The following is a 25376-nucleotide window of genomic DNA, read 5'->3' as shown; positions in this document are numbered from 1 at the left end:
GGTCATTCAGCTAGCCTTAAAGATCATGTGTTCAAAGCAGTATTTGTTAGAAGCATCCTTGGTTAGAAATATGAGATACCATCCCTTAGCAGTGTGGTAGAGAGGAAAGCTCTCTCTGAGGGGGACTCTAATTGCTGCCTTCCAAGGAAGACTTCTTCTGAAAGTCTGTGGTTATTCCTTCTCTTAGCAAATTCCCTTTGCCCTGATCAGGGTATACTTAGGGCTGTGGGGACTACAGTAGTTGGCTCCGTGGGGTTATTGCTTTGTTCTAGGGGAGTTGTGGCTTTCAAGCAGTGGAAAGGCTGTTCTTGCCTATGCAAGGTTATGGTTCTGCAAAAACATCACCTAAGTTTTAGAATCTCAACTTCTCTGTGTGGAACGAGCTACCTTTTCCTGTACTGAGCTGATTTCTTTGATATCTCTCCAGTTTCCATTCATTTTTCTGAGGAGGAGGGCTTTTAAGGAAGCCCGTTGTTAAGCTGACAGTAATCCACAGGCCTTGTAAACAGCCTGATGACACACATTTTATCAGCTTTAGGTTTATTATATGACCCAAAGAGACAGACATATGCTTATGTTATGCAGATTTGAGACTTTAATAACAAAACTCTTTTTTTTTTAAAAAGGGAATAGTTTTAACACATATATCTCTGGAATATTTTCTCCAAGTTTATTTTATCTCTAGTTATGTCCCTTGAATTTTATGATAGTTGTCTTGCTTTGCACGTGACCAAAGAAGAAATACCATTTCCAGTAATACTGCTACTATGGAGCAATATATATTACTGATAGTCAAGGTTATCATTTTTAATTGTGAATGGCCTCGATAATCTTTTTTAGCTCTAATGAAATTAATATTTGCTTTGTGTGGTTAGAAATGTGCTAATTTGGTAATTATTGTATGAAAAGTATGCTAAAAACTTTCTGAAGCATTTTTGAGACATTTTATTAGGTATTATAAATAGTGTAACAAATTTTCTTATATATTTTCTACATCTACAGCAGTAACCAGACTTAATGCATAAAAACAATTGGTGCATAAAGAGATGTATTTTGTAGTACAAGTTCATGGACTAGTTCATTTGTTATATCAGCAGATGTTGGTGTCATCAGGGACTTGGCATTTAACCGGGCTATGTTCTGTAGGTCAAGGATAATGCAATTAATAAGTCAGTAAAAAGTTTGGCACCATTTAGAGATGAAAAACTGAAAGCTAAGTCACCTTTGAAAAAGCTTAATTTTATCTGGCACTTGTAAAGTATATCTTGGAGACAGAAGTACCCTATCTATAACAGGCAAGCATTTTACTACCGCCTTACTTAAATGAGGTGGCCTCTTAGGGTCTTCCTATGGGATGAATGCATGGGTTCTCTGCTGAGACTTGCACAAGTCATGCCATCACAACTCAGTATTTATTCACCTGGCTATGCACTAACAGCTTACTGCTAAAAATACGCTATTGACTTCAGATGTTGTGGCTTTGGTTTGGTTGACATAGGTGGAAGACATTATGCTGTCCCAAGTTCTTTTGTAGTCAAGCTACTAAGTCATATCCACAAGTTGTTTTGTCTTAGATTTGGAAAAAGAGAAATCATGGGTTAGAGAGGGATAGAATATTTTTGGAAGACTAAAGCAGCCCTGTGTTCCAATCTGGATGCTCTAAAAACAAAATAGTTTCTTTCTTTTTAAAGATTTTATTTATTTATTATTTTTCCCCCAAAGCCCCAGTAGATAGTTGTATGTCATAGCTGCACATCCTTCTAGTTGCTGTACGTGGGACGCGGCCTCAGCATGGCCGGAGAAGCGGTGCGTCAGTGCGCGCCCGGGATCCGAACCCGGGCCGCCAGCAGTAGAGCGTGCGCGCTTAACCGCTAAGCCACAGGGCCAGCCCTTCTTTCTTTTTATAATAATGTTATCTATTCATTGTAGAAGATTAAAACATCAAAGGAAGGTATGAAGAAGAAAGCAAAATTTCTGTCAAATACCACTCTGCACTTTATTATGAAAACCTTCCTCAGTGTCTTGTAGAACATCTTCCCAGACCCCATTCTATGTGGGTATATGTATGTGACATAAATGGTGTTCTATATATAATGTTTTACATTCTGCTTTTGACACTCAAAATATGTTATGGAGGATTTTTCATATCAAGGAAAATAAATGTATAATATCCACTATAATTTAGTTAACCAGCTTTATATCTGTTATTGTGCATTTAGGAGTTTTCATTTTTAAAAAAAAGTTTTGTTTATATAAGAATTTGTCAGATGTGTTCCTATAAAGTTCCTATAAAAGGAATCGGTTAGTCAAAGTCACATTTGTCGTTTTGGTACATAGGGCCACCCTGCCACTCGGAAAAGTTACATCTCCAATTACAGGATATGAGATTGCCTGTTCTTGCCCTTTAGTTAACACTCAACAATATCCATTTTCTTCACCTTTGCCAATCTGATAGACCACAGATAGTATTTTGTTTTTAATTTTTTGTTTTTCATTTATTCACAGCTTTAAATATTAATACCATATATGATCTCACATCTGCAAATTTTATGTGCTATAATCCAGACTCAAAATATTCAACTGCCTACTAGCATCTTTTAATGGTCATTTGAACTCATCCAAAATCGCACCCCTTATGTTTCACCCAAGCTTGTTTCTCGCCCGCTCTTTCATATATTAGGTAATGACTAACCCATCCTACCATTGCTCAGGTTACAAACTTGGAGGCATGCTTGCTTCCTCCTTTCTGTGTCTCTTGCTTCATCTCCAAGTCCCTCTGCAGAGCTATTCACTTGCCTACTATATCCAGAAGCCTGCTACTTCTCTTGACATCGGTGACTACCACCCTGGTATAGGCCTCAGTCATCTCTTCCTTGGCTTATTGCTATTCCTTTTCTGGTTTTCTGCTTCCCCTTGTCCCCCTACGTCCTGTTCTCAACACGGCCCCCTTAGTACCTGTTAAATGTCAGGTGAATCATGCCACTCATCTGCTCAAAACCCATTAGAGATTTTACATCTCTCTCAGTAAGACACAAAATTCCTGCAATGGCCTGCAGGCCCTGCGTGATGTACCTCTCTCCCCATACTTCTCCCATTTCCCTGACCTCATCTCCTTACTTCTCTGCCTCTTCACTCCGCTCCACCCCCCTGGTCTCCATGGTGTTTCCTGCCTGTGTCATCCAGAGAGAGACCCACCCTTGCTCCCTCGCTTCCATTAGGTCTTCTCTCAAATGTCACCTCCTCAGCTAGAATTTCCTTGACTTGTTTAAAATTGCTACCTCGTTCTTTGTAACATTTGCTACTCTCTCTCCCTGCTTTATTTTTCTCCATAGCATATATCTCATATTTTATGATTTTGAACTGTCCTTCTCTCCCTGCTGGTATAAGAGCTCCATGATAGTGGAGACTTTGTTTTTTTTTTTTTTTTCACTGCTATAGCCCCAGCATCTAAAATAGGACTGATACATAGTGGCATGAAGTGCATAGCATGGACTTGGCACAAAATAAGTAATGAATGAAATTTTATGAGTGCTATTTGGAGGAGAGTCCTTTTGCCCATTTTCTTTAGAGTTTTTATCTTTTCTTATTAATGTGCTAAAACTCTTTATATTAGCAATATTAAACTTTTGTTTTATGTTGTAAATATTTTCTTTGTCACCAATCATTTTTGCTTTGTAGTTTTTAATTTAATTCTTCCTGTCATCTGAATATCTGGGTTTCTGCCATGTTTAGAAAGCCTTTCCCCACTCAAAAATCATTTGAAAACTCACTCATATTTTCTTCTGGTATATTTACGGCTTTATTCTTCACATTAAAAAAAACACCTGAATTGGAACGGAATTTATCTTTTTGTAAGGGGTGAGGAATAGACCCAACCTAATTTTTTCCTGAATGTCTATACAGTTGCCTAAAAATCATTTACTAAACATCTCACTGTTCCCCTACCAATTTGAAATGGCATATTTTCCTTCACTAAATGTTCATATATTTAACGTAATGAAAGAAATCCACTTATTTTCCTATTTTTTGATCCATTTATTCCCAGCTAATATTTTTATTTCTGAGGCTAAATAGCATATTTGAGTATCTGTAGTTTATCCTGAGTTTTAAAGATTTGTTCCCCCATCCATTCTCTATATTTTTCACAACTGAAAGCAGGCACAATAATCTCTTTCTCACCAACGTTATGTTAATAGATAATGCTTGTATCTTGAATATTATAATGTCCATTAGACTAAGAAAATGTGTAAATCAGTATGCTATGAATAAAGTGACTTTCCTTTCAATTATTCTCGTTGTTTTTATACCACATGTATCATAAAAACCCATCGATTATGTGATTTGTTATATTATAATAAGAGAACACAGTGCAATTTTTGGTGTTTTAGTGTTTGTAAGCATTGTTGTCTTGCCATCCATAGTAGAAGAGGATTTTACTCACTGATTAGTGCCAAATAGGTTAATATTGATGTATAATGGAAAATAGGTGAAGTGAATAAACTTACTGTTTTTTTGTTTTGTTGTTTTTTTTTTAAGTTTTAGATCTAGCAAGGGGTTTTCTGTTGTTTATTATTTATCAGTATATTTTTGTTTGTCATGTGTTGAATAGTGCTTGCTGCATTTATGCTGTTTGACCTTTGGCAAGTTATTGAAACTTTTTGAGCCTTAGTTTTCTCATCTATAAAATGGGGACAATAACAGTATTTTATTCATCAAATTACTGTTAGAATTAAATGAAATAATTCATGTAAAGTGTTTAGCATAATATTTGACACCAAATAAATATTTAATAAGTGTCACCTAGTATTAATTATAACATGAATAAATTTTCCAGTTTAATTTAGGAGAAAAGCACTTAGGACTAAAAATTATTTGAAGTTATTCAGTGAAGTTGTGGGAAAAGGGTAGAAACAGTCTCCCCCTTACCAGTTTCCTGTGTCTGTGTTGAAAATGTTGTACCAGATAGTTAAAACCTGTTCAGTGGTAAAAGAGGTTTAGTCTCTAGAGAAATTACACATCATTTCACTCTGCAAAGTAGAGCCTGAAAAATCTCAGTGTGTATTCAGATTAGCATTCTGAGATTATAAGAACAATGTCCTTTTCTGTTTATCAAATGTACAATTAATATGAGGATGTAAAAATACAGTTGCTTTTCTCCTGTGAACACAGCGTATTTGTGTTTATGATTTTGTGATGGAAGAAGGTCACCAGAAGAAACAAGATATTGTCTACCTTCCCTTCTTTCCTCTTGGACGTCATGAATCCAAGCCCCAGTTATTGTAATGACTAGTTGAATCTAGATCCTGCTGATCCCCAGTTTCTTTCATCTGCAGACCCACTCTGAAGAGAGGCCGTTCCAGTGTGAGGAGTGTAAAGCTCTGTTCCGAACCCCGTTTTCTTTGCAGAGACACCTGCTCATACATAACAGTAAGTCACAAGACAGGGAGTTGAGGACGAAGGGATGATCTCACACTTTGTTCTTATACCCTTTGAGAGTGTAGGCATCACAGAAGCGGACCTGTAAATAGGTACGTAATCTGCTTTTAAACATAAAGAGGACTGATAATTCTGCCTTTCCTCTCTTATTCCTTTATCCTTGCTTTATTTTCCCACAGTAAGATTAACTATTTTATGAGACATTTCATTTTATATCATTTCTTCCCATTATTTAAAGTTTGTATGCAAAAGTATTTTTTATGTTTGGTAAGGTATCTTTGAAATTTGTTCTGAAACAAACGTTTTTGTTCCCTTTTAAATGTAATGATTAAGGAAACAGGCTTAACTCTTTAAAACATATCTGGCATGATTTTATTAGCTCACGGATTTAAAGTTGGAAAGCATCAGAGGACACATCTAATTTAACCTCTTAATTTGAAGGGAATTGAGAAAATTGAGACTCAGATAAACACAGGGACGTACTCCGGGTCCCACAGCGCTGAGGGGTGGCAGCCAGGTCTCTGCGAGTCACAGGCTTCACCTACCTACTCACAACTTACTACTCTCTCTGATTTCTTACTTCTGGCAGGGGCATTTTTTTTTTCCTTTGGGTTAAGTTATATGCATACACACCATGAAATTCTGCCTAGCAGTTACGCTCGGAGCTGTTTGTAGAATACCATAGAATTTATAGCCATATCACCGAAGGACATCACTTTATTGAAGAGAAAAAAATGTTAGTGCTAAGCGGAGTTTTAAAATGGATTCTCTGTTCAGATGCTGAAGTAGCTGGAGATTGCCTAGACTGCTGTATCTAAAATTAAAGAACAAATGGTATAACATAGGTAATATTTATGTATCTTGCTTTTCATTTGAGTTGTTTAAACAGTAGAAGATCCTCTACACACTAAGTTCCTACTGCTGATTAAATTTTTAATATCTCTGAGGAAAGCAAAACAATCTTGACAATTGATTGTACAGATAAGATAGTATCTTGGAAGGAATTTTCTCTGGTCAAGTAGAAGTATCTAAAATTCAAAATAATAAAGATATTAAAGTTTTTATAAATACTGAGTGGTAATGATTATGATGAAATGCATCTTTTCTTCTAGAAAAGGTAGTGTTATAATCTCATGGCTTTCTGCATCCACCTGACAGCTCTGGGGAAGTTGTTAGCACCACTTTCCATTTTCCTTATAAAGAACAGCTATGTATTTAAGAAATAAAATTTGTCATGTAACAGCAGGGATTTCCATCCTGTTTGACAATCATTTGATTAAGAAAAATAACTGTTATGAGATGAGTGGATTTTAGAAGAGAGATTTAGACGAGGGAACCTCCTTCATACTAAAAAATTAGACTTATATGACTAAACTTGGCCTGATGTTCAGGAAATTTTTCTTTGGAAAGGTGAAATTTTATTTTTAATAACAGCAAGAAACTTTTAATAGAAGGAATCTAATACTTTTGATTTCAGCTTATTGGTTCTCATCAACTTGAGACATAGGCTTGAAGTGACTGAGTAGACTGTGCTTGTACTTTCTGTATTTAATATAATGTTGATCAGCACGTTAATCAGAGGCTTTATGAAGCAGCATCAAGACTAAGAAAATCAACTTTGTAACTGAGTGAGTAAATGAGTTATTTAAGGTAAAGTTAAACATCAGTTAAGGCTAGTGAGTTAAAACGATGGGAAAATTAGAAATGGCTAAAAGAGAGAGGACAAAATACCAGATCTTGTCTTACACTATATGAAAATTAAAACTCATTTAACTTTAGAACATAAAGGCTGTTTTAGAAACTTACATCAGCACTCTGGCTCAAAATATGAAGAATAACTTGTCATAATTACTTTGGAAATTATTGCTGTTTCCTAATACACTGAAAACTAAAAGGCAGGTTGCTGGCTAGCTTCTTGGTTTTAAGAAAGGGAAAAATCCTGATAAATTTAAGGCAAAGAAATCTGATAAAATCAGATAAAATCTTATATCATATTTCAAACATTTTGATAAACTTAAAATGAAGAAATATGGAATTAAAATATGAAAGAAGAAAGGGAAGGCCTCCCTTGGTACAGCTTGATGAAGTGTTTGTACAGAAACCAGTATTTTGATTCACTTGCTAATTTAATGGAAATGCTTCGATAGGAGCAATCTTGGAGGATTGTTTTTTGTTTTAATTTCTTTCAGTGCCTGAATAGATTTGGTATTATTAACGTTTACAGTCTTATGTCAATTGATATTTCCTTTTACTCTCACTGGTTATACTTTTCCTACAAATAAAATGTTTAAATAAATCTGAAAAGATATATAGAGACAGACTAGGTTACAATAATAACACCCTGCAACAAAAATGCACAAAGGCAACATACAAACAAAGTGTATGTTTTAAGAAGAACTACAAAGATGGCATTATATGAAAGTTTAAAAAGTGCCATAATCTCCCTAAACATAATTCCTCGAGTTGCTTTCCCTGTAGGCCTAGGCCATATAATGAGAAGGTGAAGACCCTCTCAGGTACCCAGGGCTCTAGGGTAGAAAAGGGTAGTTGCCCTCAGTGTCCTCCTGCCCCAATCCAACTGCCTCTCTGAGAGGCAGCCCCCACACTGCCTGAGAGCCTGGGAGGTTGAACCCCTTCCCCAGCTGTCCCCAGCAGGGCTGGGACTACATTAGGGAGCCTCCAGTTCAGGGTCCTGAGATGGTGCTGAGGAAGGAAGGGGTGTTGTAGCCCTCTCAGGATGAGAGGGCTGGCTCCCACCCATTCTGCCTGCCCCCAGGGGCTTCCTCCCAGCGTGCTGCCTGCGACCCAGTTCTGCCTCTGCGCTGTCCACCACAGGGCTAGTGGTGGGATTGAGGGGAGTTCGAGAAGGGCCCCAAAGGCAACTCACTCTGCTTTGTAGAGGTCTCTGTCACCACAAGAATCTACAGCTCAAACCCCAGCCCCTGCCCTAGAAACACATACTGTTAAAGAAAGTTCATGGGAACTTTAGAAAATTTAGCTAATTCAATCCCCATATTGTCTAGTTAAAGAGACTGAGACTATAAGTTTAAAGGACTTCCCCCTGGTCACACAGAGAATTAGCAAATATGGAGCTGAAATTTCTTGGGAAAAAATGACCTTTTGTGTTTATGATAAATTGCTAGAGCTATAAAGCTAAATTTTTGGAGAAAAACAACGCTAAATCTAGTATACGTGAGGAAATTAATGGGACCTGCTAGTGCATCGTATGTTTCTTTTATTTGACTTTTTCATTTCTAAGGTGAGAGGACTTTCAAGTGCCATCACTGTGATGCTACCTTTAAAAGGAAGGATACCTTAAATGTTCATGTCCAAGTGGTCCACGATAGACACAAGAAATACAGATGTGAGCTGTGCAATAAGGCATTTGTTACACCTTCCGTGCTTAGAAGTCATAAGAAAGTGAGTAGAAGCCTGCTGTGAGTTGGAATGGATTACATGTGCCATATGGCCATATATGTTAATTATCATGTGATAATCAATTTTATATTAATTTATTTAAATTTATTTACTCAAAGTGACACATAAGGAATGTATGATTTATATCAGCTCTTCAGAAAATGTCTGTTTCCTTCATTTTTTCAGAAGAAACATATTTTTCATCTGAAAGAGACCCTGGAGTTAGAGGTGGATTCTACACGGCCCTTAGCTGTGCTGATAGGTGGGCCATGCAGCGTATATGAGGAGGGGGAGCTTATCGATTGTTATACATTTTTGGATTAACATAAGTTTTTTTTTTTTAAAAAAAAAGAAATATGAATAGTGCCTTAATAATTTTATTTTTCAAAGCTAATTCAGGTGTTCATGACTGGTTATTAGACTGAGCTCCTCTGAGATTGGAATGGTCCTTCTTCGTCCTGCATCTCCAGGGGCTAGGGAAGTTCCTGGTGCAGCTCAGGGTCTTAATAAGTATTTGCTCAACTCAAATAAGATGTTCTTACTTATCGTGATTTGGAAGTTATCTTTTTTGTGTTACGCTAATGACCTCAAGCAAATCAATTGAATAAGTCTGTTTTAAGTATATTTTTAAAATAGCAAAATTCGTATTGTAACACACGCAGGTCAAGGTTTTGAGGTTGACTTTAGAAATGGCTGTGGAGTGTAGAAGTTTTCCGCTACTTAGTGTGCGCTGCTGAGGAATGTGAGGAAGTGACTCCCGCTTCGGTGTGACCTCTATTTTGGTACCTATCCTTAATAAAGCTGATTCAAGAGGATTAAGTTTTTAATTACTTTTTTCATGAATTTAATAAACATTTGTTGTGTTTAATCAGTGAGGGAAAAGTATAGTGAGTTTTCAAATCAAGAACAGATTGTCACAGAGTATATTTTGCAGTTTGTTTATTTTCATCTTATACATTCATCTAATATTGTTCTTATAGAGATGTTTCCATGCTTTCTTATCCATATTTAAGATATTTTAGTATTATATCTTCAGTGTCCTTTAAAATCAGCTAAGAAAATTCTGTACCTACTAATAAGATATATTTTTAAATTAAGCCAAGGGAACTTTTAAATTCTTTTCAGTAATATAGCCTTAACGTCCTTTAGTTTGAAACTTATACCACTGATAAATAACTTAGTGAGCAATGAAATACTTTTGTAGCAGCAAAAAGAATCCTGTGGATTTTATAAAGATATTACAAATAAATTGGTAGTTGCCTGTTTGGAATAATCCAGTGTTGTAATAATATATATAGTTTCTAAACAACCTTACACTAATCAAGAAAGAATTGCCATATTTTGCCCCTTCTTTCAGGGCATGAGAAGAATATAGGTCTGTTATATGTTAAAATGTTACGGCATTTCCTTTAAATAGAGTGGTAATGTGGACCATGGGAGTAAGGGCTCCCACTGAGGTGTAAAGAATGTAGAACTGTTTTGTATAAGAACCTGTAGTGAAAATGGAAAGTTAAGTGCTTGCCAACTGTGGGATCAGGAGATGTCTGTTGTGGGGAGTGTTGCTGGCTAGTGCAGCAGTTGGTTAGGCTATATTTTTTGAACTTGAGTATAATATAAGTCCTTTCCGAGGGAAAAAAGATCTAAAATCTCACTGATGTTGACCACGGTGTTTAGTTTATAGCTCTTTTAAAAATTACAAGTACAATAGTAATATCCAACTACAGATTATAATTCAAATACAAAAATTTACAAATTAAGTACCAAGAAGGCTGTGACACCAATTGTGTTAACAATTTAACATGGATGAGGAGAATGTTGTGCTGAGTCGGTGGTTCTCTGAGGTTGTCAGGTGATGAGGTAACTGTCCCTTTTGTCTCTGTCCCACCCTGTGTGTCTTTCCCTTCTAGGAATGCATCATTTTTAAAAATACCTTTCCTATTCTTTTTTCATCAGCCCATCACAATTCAAATAATAATACTTGCCAGTAACTTACATAAAAACAAAGGCAAACACAGGCCCTGGGAGCTCTGTTTTGTGATTGTAACCCAGATGATCTACTCCATGCTTGTATTAATTTTCAGATTATAATTGAAATACAAAAAATTCTAAAAACAGTTTGATAACGAGTGTGTGGATACCTGAAGTAATTGCCTGCTTTTCCCTTCTTTTTCCCTTTTCCTAAGTTTGAAAAACAATGGGGCTTGAAAGGTAGCTCTGACCCTCATTTATTGGAATGACATGTTTTGATGTTGGTATAATAACTGGTCTCCTGATGAGGTTGTGAGACAGGTTTAAAACCCTCGATCTGTCTCCTCGTTTTGGAGAGGTCACTCTGTTTTCTTTGAACTCTCTAAAATTTTATCAAAGCTCGCTTTTGATGATACTCATTCACCTTTCTTGTGTGGTGGTTTTATGCCCACATTAAAGCTATGTTGAGGGCAGGAATGTTCTTTTAAATTGACTGTTCAATTAACACCTGCTAATTTTAAAGGTCAAATCAGATTTATATTCTTTTTTACTCTGCAGCAAAATAAGTCCAGTCAGACAAGCATAATGCAAGTGACAGATTACTTTATTGAGATTAATTCTATCCTCAAGAGTTAAATATACACAAAGAATGTGAAAAATGCTTCTAAGGACATGTTTCTTGACAGCGGTCAAGGGCAGCTGTAGCCCCATTTTGATTATGTGGTTTTGCCAGCGTATACTGGTCTTGTAGAACTTAATCATTTTTAGATCAGGGCTCCAGAAAGGCTTAAAAAGTAAACTGCACAATCATTTTCAAATTAACACTAATGCACGATTGTAAGGTTTTTTTTTTTTTGAACCAGTGGGAATACTGATGATAAATGGTTTAAAATCTCGTTGTGATATTAAATCATTTTAGTGAAACATAATCCTGGAAAAAAAGGATTTACCATGGTCAGAGGCACTTAATCATCGTTACCTAATTCTTTATATTTATCCTCAACTCTTTTTATTCCATTCCATTTAGACACATACAGGAGAAAAGGAGAAAATCTGCCCATATTGTGGCCAGAAATTTGCCAGCAGTGGGACCCTGAGAGTTCATATCCGTAGCCACACAGGTATGTAGATTGTAATTGGGGATAAAAACAACCTAGAGAAATCAAATTCTTCCAAGACCAGGAAGATTGTAATGTTATAGAATATCTCCCAGATTAAGAATTAATCTTGGCTGTTTTCTCTCCCTTAAAGTTTTATGACATCCAGTTCCTTACTCTAGAAAAATTTTGAATAAGTATACTTTACAAAACTAAATTAAACATCTAAAGTGGAAATAATTTGATTAATGTTTAGTTGTGATATAACTGTGATTTACTTTATACGCGATTCTAATGGATGGAATAGGGAAACAGCAGTTTTACTTTTTATAGAAGACTAAGGGCCTCCTCTTAAAAATCCCTCCTATAACTCACATCAAATGTGGCCTTTTAAAATTTACAATGTCTTTGGTTGCTGCTTGAATGCTGTAGGGTTTCGTTGGATACAAGAGTGATATGACCATAATATCTGTTATGCCATGGACTGCTTCCTAAAGGTTCCCTCCATTTCCTATGACTTCCTGTGCAATTTCTCCCGTGAAAGAGGGCTGTGCCCTAGTGAAGAGTGAATGAACTGCTGAATATTCTTGAAAGAACCTTGTCTGGATTTTATCTATCATGTAGAGAAGCACTTGAAAAGACTTGAAAGAATACTCTTAATTTTCATACCCAGATGATTTTACATGAATCTTATATGGTTTTCGGTAGCAGGACTGTATATGGTCAACTGTGTAACTGGATTACGTTGCTGAAACTTCCTACTCAAGAGCCAAAGTACCTGAGTCTTTGTCATCATATCCCCAGCACCTAGTGCAGCGTCTAGCACAATAACTGTTTTGTGCATGAAGAAATGTTTGTTTAAGCAGACTAAAGAATCAATACTGTGATTATTATAAGTAGATGGAGGAAAGGGCAGCAGCGGAGCATAATTTATTTTGGGAATTTTCTGGCTAAAGTTAAAAGACATGTCAACTTAATATTTGTTATCTTAGAATAGCCTCTTAAATACTTCTAAATGGAACATACAGCCAAGAACAATCAACCATTGTACATGATGGCTGTGGAATAATGGGCACCCTAAAGAACAAAAGGAGGTCTTCTTGCTTAGAAGTATCTAGAGAAAGTGAGGTTTTCAGGACAAAGTCCAATATGTGTAACAGAATCAGAGACAACAGAAAGAAAGAAAGGTAGAGAGAAGCAAAAGGAAAAGGGCAGCAAAGAGCCGTGTTGAGGGCAGGTGGACTTCAAATAGTGCCAGAGCTGGGAGCACCATGTCCTGATTCTACAGAAGAAGCAAGTCAGTGATGAGGAGAGAGGAGAGAGTTCTGAAGTCTGGGGCCAGCCCTTGCCACCTAACAGCGTGGTCTTTGATGTCACTGGTACTACTCTCTTATGTATACTGGGAGCCGTGTGGAGTTGTGGTGAAGCAGGATGAAGACAAGAGTGAAGTCAATAGCCATCCATTCTGGGTCACTAATTCTTGGAAAATGTCTTTGTGCCACTCTGAAAATATAACTTACAGTTTGTGGAGCACATTTACCTGTCTGTATGTGTGTGCTTGTGCATAGCATTTGTGTATGGAAGGAGGGCAGGTAGGAAATGGGGAAAGAGTTATTACTGCATATCACAGTAATAAGTTTATAATAATGCCCTGAGACATCATGGTGCAATTGAATTATGCTCAGTACAGTGTGTTTCTAAAAGGCAGGGATTATTTTGTTCAGAATGCGTTAAAACATATTCCAGCACAGAAAAGATGAAGCCAATCAAGTGGAACACTTGATTATTCAAAATAATTCCATCCTTGAGAATTCTGTGTGCCTACATTTTATTTTACTTGTAGGAAGGATGGGCAGTGGAGAAGAATAAAGTACTTAAACTAGTAGTTGCCCCTAAAATTTAATTATTTTTGTTCTCTACAAAGTTGCAATAATAAGATTATTTTTTTGAGCTTTAAGAAGTCTCTCTGATAAAAATATTGAATACATGTAGTGTTTTGTTGTTGTTGTCGTGTATTATGTTCTATATTATGTATAATGTAGAGAATATTCTAAAATTCTAATCGCTTTGTGTGTGATTTGGTTATTTATTATATGCATGAATCTGTGCCAAATGTTATACAAATTCTGGCCTTTTCAATGTGGTTTCTGATCAAGAGAACTGGCCATCTAAATTCAGACAACAGTGCTGAGGCACAGTCAGCCAACACATACATTTAAATAAATAAAAATATAAAGCTGTGATGTATGTGTTTGCACATGTCCATACAAATAGTTGTATAATTATTTATAGTTATTTACTTATAACTAGATTTTTCTGTTTAAAATCAGACTCATTTCATTTTCACATTTTACAGTTCTTCTTTGGGCTATTTTGATGTCAATCCTATGTCCTTGGTGACAACTGCCTGGCAGCGTGGCTGGGGTTGTGTTTGAAGTGGTAGGTGCCACATAGTGGCGATGGCTGCAGAGACCTGCCTGGTTGCTGGTATCCGGGCTTCCCCATGGTCCTGAGATGGGTTTCTTTTCCCGCATGGACAGATGATGCTTTGCTTCTCTTTTATCTGCTTTGTCGTGTCCTCCAAATCATGTGCATCCATTTACCCTCCAGAGCTAGAACCTGGCTCAGTCGTCAAATGGGCTTATGTAGTTATTTTGCTACTTTTTTTTTTGTGTGTGTGTGTGTGTGTGTGTGTGTGTGAGGAAGATCGGCCCTGAGCTAACATCTGCCAATCTTCCTCTTTTTGCTGAGGAAGACTGGCCCTGGGCTAACATCCATGCCCATCTTCCTCCACTTTATATGGGATGCCACCACAGCATGGCTTGACAAGCGGTGCATCGGTGTGCGCCCGGGATCCGAAGTGGTGAACCCCGGGCCACCGCAGTGGAGCATGAGCACTTAACCGCTTGTGCCACCAGGCCGGCCCCTATTTTGCTACTTTGACAGTAGAGCTCTCATTATTTTGAGTTCTATAAATGCATTTTTTTCTCTCCCTTTATTATTTTTCCTTATGAAATCATGTGATTTTATTCAGCCCTTTCTCACACTAGATTTAGCAATTAATGTTGGTGCTATAGCATGATGTAGGTAAGACCTATTCTACAGGAAGTATTTAGTTAGTACTGTTAGAGAATGCACAGTCAAGTGGGAGGACTGTGAGTGAAGATGGGGTGGGGACAGTCAGCACAGACAGCCAGTGCAGCCTCTGTGGACAGGGCAGCCTCTGGATTATTAGTGTTCCTATTTTGGACTCAACACTCTGTATCATCTTAAAAATAATTGAGGACACTGGAAAGCTTCTTTTTTTTGGTGAGGAAGATTGGCCCTGAGCTAACGTCTGTGCCAGTCTTCCTCTATTTTGTATGTGGGATGCCGCCACAGCATGGCTTGATGAGCCGTGTGTAAGTCCGTGCCCGGCATCTGAACCCGTGAACCCTGGGCCGCCAAAGGGGAGCATGCAAACTTAACCACTACACCATGGGGCTTGCCCTGGAAAGCTTTTTTTTTTTTTATTTTATGTGTGTTATATCTATAGCTGTTTACTGTATTAAAAATTAAAGCTAAGAACATTTAAAAATATTTATTCATTAAAAAATAATAATGAACCCATTACATGTTAAGATAAACAACATATTTTTACAGAAAATAACCACATTTTCCTAACTAGAAATAATCTAGTGAGAAGGGAGACATTGTTTTTTTTGTTTTTTTTTGTGAGGAAGATCAGCCCTGAGCTAACATCCATGCTAATCCTCCTCTTTTTTCTGAGGAAGACCGGCTCTGAGCTAACATCTATTGCCAATCCTCCTCCTCTTTTTCCCCAAAGCCCCAGTAGATAGTTGTATGTCATAATTGCACGTCCTTCTAGTTGCTGTATGTGGGACGCGGCCTCAGCATGGCCGGACAAGCGGTGCGTCATGTGCGCCCGGGATCCAAACCTGGGCCACCAGTAGCGGAGCATGCGCACTTAACCGCCAAGCCACGGGGCCGGCCTGGGAGACATTGTTTTACATTTCTGAAAATCTTTTTGTAAGGTCTGGTTCAAGAGGAAACAGTTTGGATTCTCCTATCTGTTTCTTCATTCATTCTGCTTCAGTATGTTCTTTTGATTTCAGAATTTGAAGAAAATCTGGCCTCACACAGATATATATAGTTAGAAGGAGAGAGTTTCTTAATAGCCTTTGTCAAATAATTCTGGATATTATTTATTACTATACTGAAACTCAAAAAGTGGTAGTTTGTTTAAGACACTGTTATGTGGAACCTAGAACATGTCAATGAACTTTTTCTATTCTGTTATGTTAAAATCCATTGGCATGTCCTGAACTTTGAGCATGGTCTTTTACCCATGCGCGATTCTGCGACACGACGCACAGATCTTTTGGACAGTGTTGGCTTGCTGAGTTATGCAGCTCTTTCACGTGTGTTAATGTCACCACTGATCTCATTAGGCAAGTCTAAGTATTTGGAACCCTTCAGCTTGTGATAGCAGATATAAGTTTTTCAAAATTCTAAATTTGGTAAGAAAAACTATCATTTCCTTTTTTCTTTTTCTTTTTTTTTGAAATGACAAGCTCACTTCTTTTATTTTCAAAAAACGAATGTTTTGTTTTTTGAAGACGAATGTCCCATGCAAGTAAGGACCCAGCTGACAGAGGCCGTCCTGTTTAACTGGGACTATTTGTCTCAACTGATTGCTCGGATCAATATTGCTTCCAGCTGTTACTCTGGTTGTCTTGGTGATAAATTCGCAAGCTTCCACTGCTGTTGCTGCTGCTACTGAGACATGTTGCTGTCCAGTGTCATTGCCTTTGCTGGCATCTGGGTTCTAAAAAGACGCTTGATGAGTAAGAGGTTTGCCAATGCTGTGCTTTTACAGGTACTGTTCGTTATTGGGCCGATAATGTTTATGACTGTAAATAGAAAAGGATTTAAGGCTTTCCAAATTTGGACGTATTTGTAGGTATACTACAGAACTTACCTCTAAAATTTGCCTGCAGATACCAAAAGATAGTACCTTGCTAAAAGGTTATCCTATCAGCAAGATATTGACTGATATCTGAAGTCATTTAGTAAGAGTTTAGAGAAGTCTGAGTTATAGGGAGATTAAATCACTTTCCCCACCTGGAGAGCTGCCCTGCTGAGTAGAGGCTTGTCTCAGTGTGTTTCCTGGTCTACCTTCCTCCGCCATGGGAGTCAGCCTTGCGTAATAGAAAGGGCAGGGGCTTTGGAGACAACTGACTTGAGTTCGGATTCTGGCACCCACCACTTACTAGTTGTGCACTTTTGAGCAAACTGCTTAACCTCTCTGAGCCCCGTTTTACCTCATAGGTCCTTTGTGAAGAATAAATTGAATCACGTCTAAAATACTTAGTGCTGGTTCATAGTAGATGGTCAGTTAATTGTCCTAAGTATAATCTCTGAAATTCTTCTCTAATATTGCCACTTAAGACTACTTTTCCAAAGTTAAATGAAGTGTATTCATTAACATTGGATGTCAAGGCTTTATTGAACGATGTAATTGCTTATATGATCATTTTCTCCTTTTCTTAGTTTTCTTTCTTACAGGACATCATACTGAGAATTTTATGTTCAGTATCTTTCTCTTTTCTTTCTTTCAACTTTATGAAGATCTTAAATTGTTGAATATGCTGCAACTTTAATAACTTAGTTTATAAACATAGTCTTGATTGGTTGTTGATAAGGAACTGATTTAATATCATGGTGTCTGGCATAATTATAATCATGGGATTTTCTTAGTGTATTACTTTTGGAAAAATGCATTTCAGATGGCTATGTTCCTGATTAACTAGGCTTTTCTTTTTAATAGATGTTTAAAGGACCACTCAGTTGGAAAAATCATTTTTGGTGGTTTTTATAAATTCTGAACTATGTATGTTTCACTTATTTCTTTCTTGAAATTAAATCATAATGACCTCCGAAATAATCTTTGACAAATTTAGTTTGCCTCGTCACATCAAAACTTGTCCTTGGCTTTTTAAATTACTACTACCTTCTTTATGAGGCATAATCCCAAAATATGCTTAGTTTCTAAGTCCAAAAAGAGATTATAGGCAATGAAGTTTGCTTAAAAAATGTATATTGGGGCCGGCCCAGTGGCGCAGTGGTTAAGTGCGCACAGTCCGCTTTGGCGGCGTGGGGTTTGCAGATTCGGATCCCGGGCACGCACCGACACACCACTTGTCAAGCCATGCTGTGGTGGCATCCCATATATAAAGTAGAGGAAGATTGGCATGGATGTTAGCCCAGGGCCAATCTTCCTCAGCAAAAAAAAAAAGAGGAGGATTGGCATTGGATGTTAGCTCAGGGCTGGTCTTCCTCACAAAACAAAACAAAACAAAGAAAAGAATATTGTCTTGTTTCTTGAAGAACTGTTTATAATAGCAAAAAATTGGAAATAGAGCCCGGATATCCAGCATTGAGGAGATTGGTTAAATTATATTATGATATATCCATAAGTTGGAATATTATATAGATGATAAAAGCAATATTATAAATGTATATTAATTAACATGAAAAGAAATGAGAAAGATAAGTTACGAAAATAAAATGGTATTATTTTTGTAAGGATAAAACATTTGTATATGAAGATCTTAAAGGTTAAATATTAAATTATTAACTGTGGTTATTTCTTTGTATTGTAAATATGGATAATTTTACTTTTCTTCATGATTTTCTGTGTTTTCTAATTTTTCTATAATAATTTCCTTGTATAATAAAATATTTAAAGTGTATTAACCTTATATTATGACTATGCAGGTAACTGTTATTGTTAGAAGGTTCATACTAAATTATTTAGGTGTGACATGTCTCTGTATCTTATTCTCATATAGGCCAGCAAAAAGAAGTGCATATAAAAATATGTTGAAAAAGAGAGAAAAGAGAATGAGAAAGCAAATATGGTAATATTAAACCTAAGTTAGAGTATATAGTTTCATTGTAACATTTGTCCAGTTTTTCTTCATGTTTGAAAATTTTAATAATTAAAAGTGGGAGTGTTTTATTCCAGTGAGAATAAATGAATGGACACAGAGGCCAACTAAGTGTGGCTGGGAACCGTTGCCTGAACATCCAGCTCCATAGCTACATCTTGTTCGTATCTCCCTCAGAGTCTAGTTCTTTCAACAGGAAGACTTACATTCTTTAAGTATATACAGACTTTTTGTTGTTCTGTTCTGTTTGCTGACAGTTTACTGCTTGTAGAAAACTCAGATTCTTCTGAAGAAGCTGAGTGTCATTACTTCATGCCTAGTCATCTTCTTGAAAAAGGAGTTCCATGAAATGTGCTATTCTTATGGATTTTTCAGAAGTTTTCTTTGAAATACAGTGGAAAGTATATGTATTCTTTACAAAAGAAGGTGTAAAGAATTGATAAGGATCACCCAGTCATGTTATTATCCTACTTAAAAACCTCTCAGTGGTTTCCCCTCTCTTTGTACAAAATGACTGGCCCTTGCCCATCTCATGAGACTCATCAGCTACCAACCCCAGGCTTGTTTACTGGGCTTCTTTCACTTTCCTCCAGTCTCCAGTTAAATGTTACTTTCTCCGCGCTGTTACCTGACCGTCCCCTACCCCCACCACGTTAGGCCACCATGCTCTGTCTTCTCCTTCCCTCAACACAGCACCCTTCCGAATGCTTGCACTTCATCAGTAGTTTGTAGGTTCTCTGTTCCCTTAGATCTGTACCGTCTCTGATATCTTACCTGTTTACTATTCAGAGAACTACCTGGCATAGAGGAAGAACTTAGTGGCTGCTTCTTGACTAAATAAGGGAACCTACAAATACATCGCAGTAGCTGAGGGATAGTGGAAAGTTTGCTGGCTTCATAGTGAGAAGTCCTGGATTGGAATCCAAATTGCATTGACATTAAAATCATTTTTTCGTATAATACCTACAAAAATCTGTGGAATTCACTTTGAGAATGTTTGCATTAAAGAATAAAATTGCTAAACTCCACAATTTATCAGCTGGGCCCACCCACAATGTAAAGTTAGGCCTTTTGATTTTCTTTCCTTCCTTCATCTCCTTGCTCATCACACAGTTGGTGGTAAAACATATTGTATAACCAATAACAGTTAACAGCATGTTTCAAGATCTAGCTCACCAATTCTTATAAAATTACAGTGTTTAAATGAAGGAATAAAAATCAATATTTGGCCAACCAGCACTCGTATTTACTATGACTCCTTTTAGTTTGGAGTTGCCTAGTTTTTTAAAATTCTGATTAGAAAAAAGTTAGAGGAAATTGGTCCTAACAAATGCCCCATCCATTTTATTTGACGAGGTCGATTCTATGGGAACTGGAATAATTACAAACAATGATGTAGTGTATTAAAGTCTCTTGCACTGTGTAGCCTCTCCTCTAGTAGAAGTTTGGGGGCTGCAGTTTGTTTATTATATATAAATATCTCTTCTCAGTTATGATATTATATTTACTTTGTTTATGTGTTCCATGACTAGATTCTAAGCTGAAGGGCAGGGCAGATCAGGCTCAGGTTTTTAGTCTAGTTTATTGAAGGAGGGAAGTTCTCTCAGATACTAAGTTAGCCCTCTCACAGCCAGTATGATAGCTTTCAAAGAGCATTCTCATTTTCTAGATGAGGAAGCTGAGATTCAGAGAAGCAAATGACTTATCCAATCAAGGTAGTAAAACCCATACCTTCTGACTTCAAATTCTTTTTTATTATTGTGTTATCTCTTCTTTTTTGGTACACAGCTGCTGCACAGCTGTTATAATTACTACAAGAATTAGAAAACTTCTGTAAGTTACCCGGTATAAAAGATGAGAAATGAAATTCTAAAAGTCTTGTATTATTTCAGTAGTATGAAAGTTTTATGCTTTAGAGCCAAATGAAGGGTGCTTTGTTTTTTTTTTTTTTTTTTTTTGTGAGGAGATCAGCCCTGTGCTAACATCCGCCAATCCTCCTCTTTTTTTGCTGAGGAAGACGGCCCTGGGCTAACATCTGTGCCCATCTTCCTCCACTTTATATGGGACACCGCCACAGCATGGCTTGCCAAGCAGTGCGTCGGTGCGCGCCCAGGATCCGAACCAGCGAACCCCGGGCCGCCGCAGCGGAGCGCGCGCACTTAACCGCTTGCGCCACCGGGCCGGCCCCCCGCTTTGTTTTGTTTTTAGCATTCACCTGTTCATTTACTCCTGAGTCATTTTTATAGTGGGCAATAATGTGTGGAGAAAATGATGAGTAAATTTAGTTTCGCCAGATTCCTTTTTAAAAAAAATTGACCTTATTTGTAGAGCAGTTTTAGGTTCATGGCAAAATTGAGGAGAAGGTACAGAGATTTCCTCAAATACCCCCTCCCCACACCCATGCATAGCCTCCCCGATTGTCAATATCTTCATCCAGAGTGGTACATTTGTTAACAATTGAGGTGCCTACGTCAACACATTATAATCACCCAAAGTCCATAGTTGACGTTATGGTTCACTCTTGGTGTTGTACATTCTGTGAGTTTGGGCAAATGTATAATGACATGTATCCACCATTATGGTATCATACAGAGTATTTTCACTGCCTTAAAATTCCTTTGTGCTCTGCCCATTCATACCCCAACCCTCAGCTCATCGCAACCACTGATCTTTTTCCTGTCTCCATGGTTTTTTGTTTTCCAGAATGTCATATAGTTGGAGAGATTACTTTTCTTATTTCTAGGAAATGATTTAATTGATGGTTGGACCTATAGTGAGGTGGATGTACATTTGAGTACACTGCAATGCGATGAGATTTTTATGGAGTTAATAGTCTCTTCATTGTTTTCCCATTATATTGAAGGAGTCAATTTCATTTTGCTCTTATAGTATTCAAGTTATCCATCAATAATTTGAGAAGTCAATTCTCTTTTTATAACATCAAATAACACTAAGTTTTATGAAGAGAAAACGTAACTCCAGTTTATGTTTCTTCCTTCCAGTTTGCCAATTGGTATCTTTCCTCATTTCCTATCTAGCATAGTGACAGTATTGTTTTGTGTAGCGTTAAAGGCAATTTCCTTCATATTAATTTTCTCAGAACAGGTCTTATTTTATTGGCTCATGACTAATGGTCATTCTGTAAGACAGTGATAACTTAGCTATTGGATTACCACCTGTCTGTTAGTTCTCAGAGAAATCTTAGTATTTATGTCTTTGTTGTAATTTTTTCTTAACGGTGTTTAAAAAAAATTGTTTTTTAAATCTCTGCAATTCCTTCACGTTTTGATTAATTTTGTCCTTTACTGCCTTAAATAACCAACTAGTTGTGTCCTTGCTTCACCGTCTTTCTTCTCTGTCTGCTCCCTCTCCTTCCTTAGTCCCATTACCACTGTGCGGTACCGCTAGGGAGAAGTCTGACAAAACTTCGGTCTTTCCATTAACTTTGAAAATGTTATTTTTCAGAAACTTTGTATCCACCTTCTCAAGTCCACTTATTCTTCATCATTAGGTGATTAGGTTAAGGACATGCATGGCAAGTCTGCGTAAGACAACTGCTTTTATAGACTATTAAAATATAATTTTCTTGACTTTCAGAATAGAAAGAAATTTAAGAAGTTTTCTAGTTCAAGCCTCTTAGCTGAACTAATGCCCAGTAAAATACAGTGATTTGCTCAAGTTACACAACTTCTATGTGGCTCATCTAGAACTAAACTAAGGCATAAACTTTTTCCAATATATCACATTGCTGGTATTTTTACTTCTTTAACATACCTCCTAACACTTACTGTTACTCTTGAACTTACCATAAAATTGCATACATTCCTTCCATAATGTTTGATGATGTTATCGTGTTGATATATCAACCAATTGAGGATAATAATTGCAACTTGGAAGCTTGAGGGTTTGTAGTTAGGTACTTATGGTCTACCTGAGAACTTAAGTCTGGATGTGGAGAAACTTTCCCACCACAAAGTCAACTATCTCTAATATCTTATTATTTAGTACCTGGTTCATATCCAGAGTATGGATCCTGGAGTCAGATTTCAGGCTTCAAACTCCATTTTATTTATTTCCTCCCTGCATGAGCTTTAGTAAGTTGCTTAACCTCTTCAAAGCTTAGTTTGCTCACCTGAAAAACGGGTACTAATAGTCCCGACTTCCTAGTGTTGTTTTGAGGAAGAAATGAAGGTGTATGTGAAGAACTTTGCAGTGTTAGCACAGTGGAAGCATGCGATCATGTGAGTGATGCTGCTGACATTGCTGTGTGTTCTGTTTTTCTTATTCCTACCTGTATTTAATCATAGGTATTCATACTCCCTTGATATATGGTTTGACCCTCTATTCCCAGTGTCATCATTATCATCTTTTTATAACCTTTAGTAGCAGAATATAGATCATCTATAGGACATGGATGAGGGTTTGCAGTCAAATAGGGCTGGTATGGGGTGAGTGAGGGTGCATGTACTGTGTGTTGCTGTCATTGTCAATGAAGGTGAATGCTTAGGTCTGTGCCTGGCAGGCAGCTCTGTAATTTATCATCTGGTTTCCTATGCTAGAATGACAGAGATGGCACTCTGTGGGTCAGCTGAAATAGTAGAGCACATTCTCCTGTTGGTTTATAGCTTCTTAGGGTCAGTGAGAGCTGGGGTTAATTCCACAAGGGAATCCACGGACTGTGACATGAATTCCATCAGTTGTTCATAAATTATGAAAGAAATTCTAGGAACTGCTTTTGGGGTTTTAAAGCTCTGGGCCAGAAGGTTAATTACTTGCCTACAGTTCCAACCAACTTTCTGTGTTAATAGATACCGGCTGTGTTGGCCCTTCTGTTCTAGGCTTGCTTGCACACTGTTCTTTGAGTGTAGTAATAAATCACTGTCTTAGGAAATATTTAATTTTTTTGGTAAATACCTGTGATCAGCTTAGAAATAAAAGATTGGTGTATTATAACTTCATTATACTTCAATTTATCCACTGGTTTTCTTTCTCCTCTAATATTTCTTGTAAATGAATTTATTCATTCTTTTTAAAATTTTTGTTCAAAGTTATGAAAATAGTAGCTATAGTTATAAGTATATATGCCTATTATTACTAAACAAAAATAGACAATTAACTAATTATAAACACAAATGAAAATTTAAATCCTTTTTTTCCCATTTTTATGAGAATTAGATAACCTTTGTATGTTGAGAGGGAGTTTATTTGCTATATTTATTTTCTGAGTAGTTAATTACTAATTAAACCAAATCAAATAATTCTTTTACCTACAGGTGATCTAAGAGCAGAATAGTTGAGTGTAGCATCTGTGTAGAAATAAATGATTTCCTCAGTATCACACTTCAAGAGCTTTGGGTTTTCCCTAAGAAGTCTTATTCATAGATTAAAGTCTTGAACTGCATAATTTTTGTTTTCTAAGTGTTATTTTGACACATCAAGTAACTTCAGATCACCAGACCACTTCGGTGGAATGAACTGTTTCTTCCTCTTTTTTTTTTTTTTTTGTTGTACTCAGCTCCTCCCTGTTGATTTTAAGATAGTGATAAGCATATCTAGCAACATAAGAGAGAGAAACATTCATTTTGATTTTCATTGGTAGTGTGATTATCTATTTTTTTCTTTTTTCAAAAATATCAAAGGCCCTAGTTTTTAATGCAGGAATTACAGTTCTTATATTAATGTTCGTCACAGGCTGGGATATGAGGCACAGAGGGAAGAGTGAGGGAGTGACATTTGTCTTGGAATGTAGTGTTATGAATAATCATCAAATGAATTAATAATATAGTCACAGAGACACTAATAAGCTGGGTCTTTAAAATATACTGTCATTTATGTAACTTTCTTTTCATCATTTCTTCATTTTTTTGGTATACTGGGATCCTCAAAAATGGAAGTGGCCTAGGCAACAGTTTCCATCAACTGTTTTTCAACAGCTTTATCTGTTGGTGAATTATTAGATAATATTATTAATAGCTACCTCTGTTAAATTTGGAACACCGACATTTTCTTTTAGTTTAGGGAAACTAAAGGAGGTTTGATTTCTCTGATATGTGCTTGCTTCTACCATTGCTGCCATTTGCCCCAAAGAACAACTTCCCTCTGGGTTGTTTTTCTGCAGCTCTGAATTGTGCTTCAGAGCTGGGGAAGGTTTTATAGCTGCTCTAGTTTTTGGGTAAAGAGAATTATTTTCTGAGTTTCTTGCTGCTCAGAGTTATATATGTTTGATTCTTCCTTGCTGGCACTATTTACAGGAAAACCCCTCTGTGTGCAGGCACCTGAGGTTTACCTCCTTCATCACTCCACAACCACCATTCACAAACTATGCTCGTAAATACTTGGTTAAATAAAACTTCTGGTAGAAATTCCTAAAATCAAGAAACTGCTGGGGAACAGGATTAATGATTTTCCCACCAAAGTCTGACTCCCTAACAACAAAATGCAATCAATACATAATTAATTACTTTACCTTACTTACCTATCTCACTTTAAAGTGTCCCTTAACAAG

The 25376-nt window shown here is 36.9% G+C and overlaps 1 protein-coding gene across 7 annotated transcripts in view; it reads left to right on the top strand.

Annotated features, from left to right (window-relative positions):
• The window catches only part of PRDM5 (PR/SET domain 5), a 197411-nt gene that overhangs the window by 111800 nt on the left and 60235 nt on the right, over positions 1-25376 (top strand). For all 7 annotated transcript variants that reach the window (XM_058549984.1, XM_058549986.1, XM_058549982.1 and 4 more), the window contains 3 exons: positions 5334-5427; positions 8696-8856; positions 11849-11942. In XM_058549984.1, coding sequence (XP_058405967.1) covers positions 5334-5427; positions 8696-8856; positions 11849-11942 — 349 coding nt within the window. The remainder of the gene's footprint in view (positions 1-5333; positions 5428-8695; positions 8857-11848; positions 11943-25376) is intronic.

The sequence above is a fragment of the Diceros bicornis genome, chromosome 11 (assembly GCF_020826845.1).
Source record: "Diceros bicornis minor isolate mBicDic1 chromosome 11, mDicBic1.mat.cur, whole genome shotgun sequence".
Classification (NCBI taxonomy): domain Eukaryota; kingdom Metazoa; phylum Chordata; class Mammalia; order Perissodactyla; family Rhinocerotidae; genus Diceros; species Diceros bicornis.
Note: the sequence above shows the minus strand (reverse complement) of the source record. Positions and strands in the feature narration are given on the sequence as shown.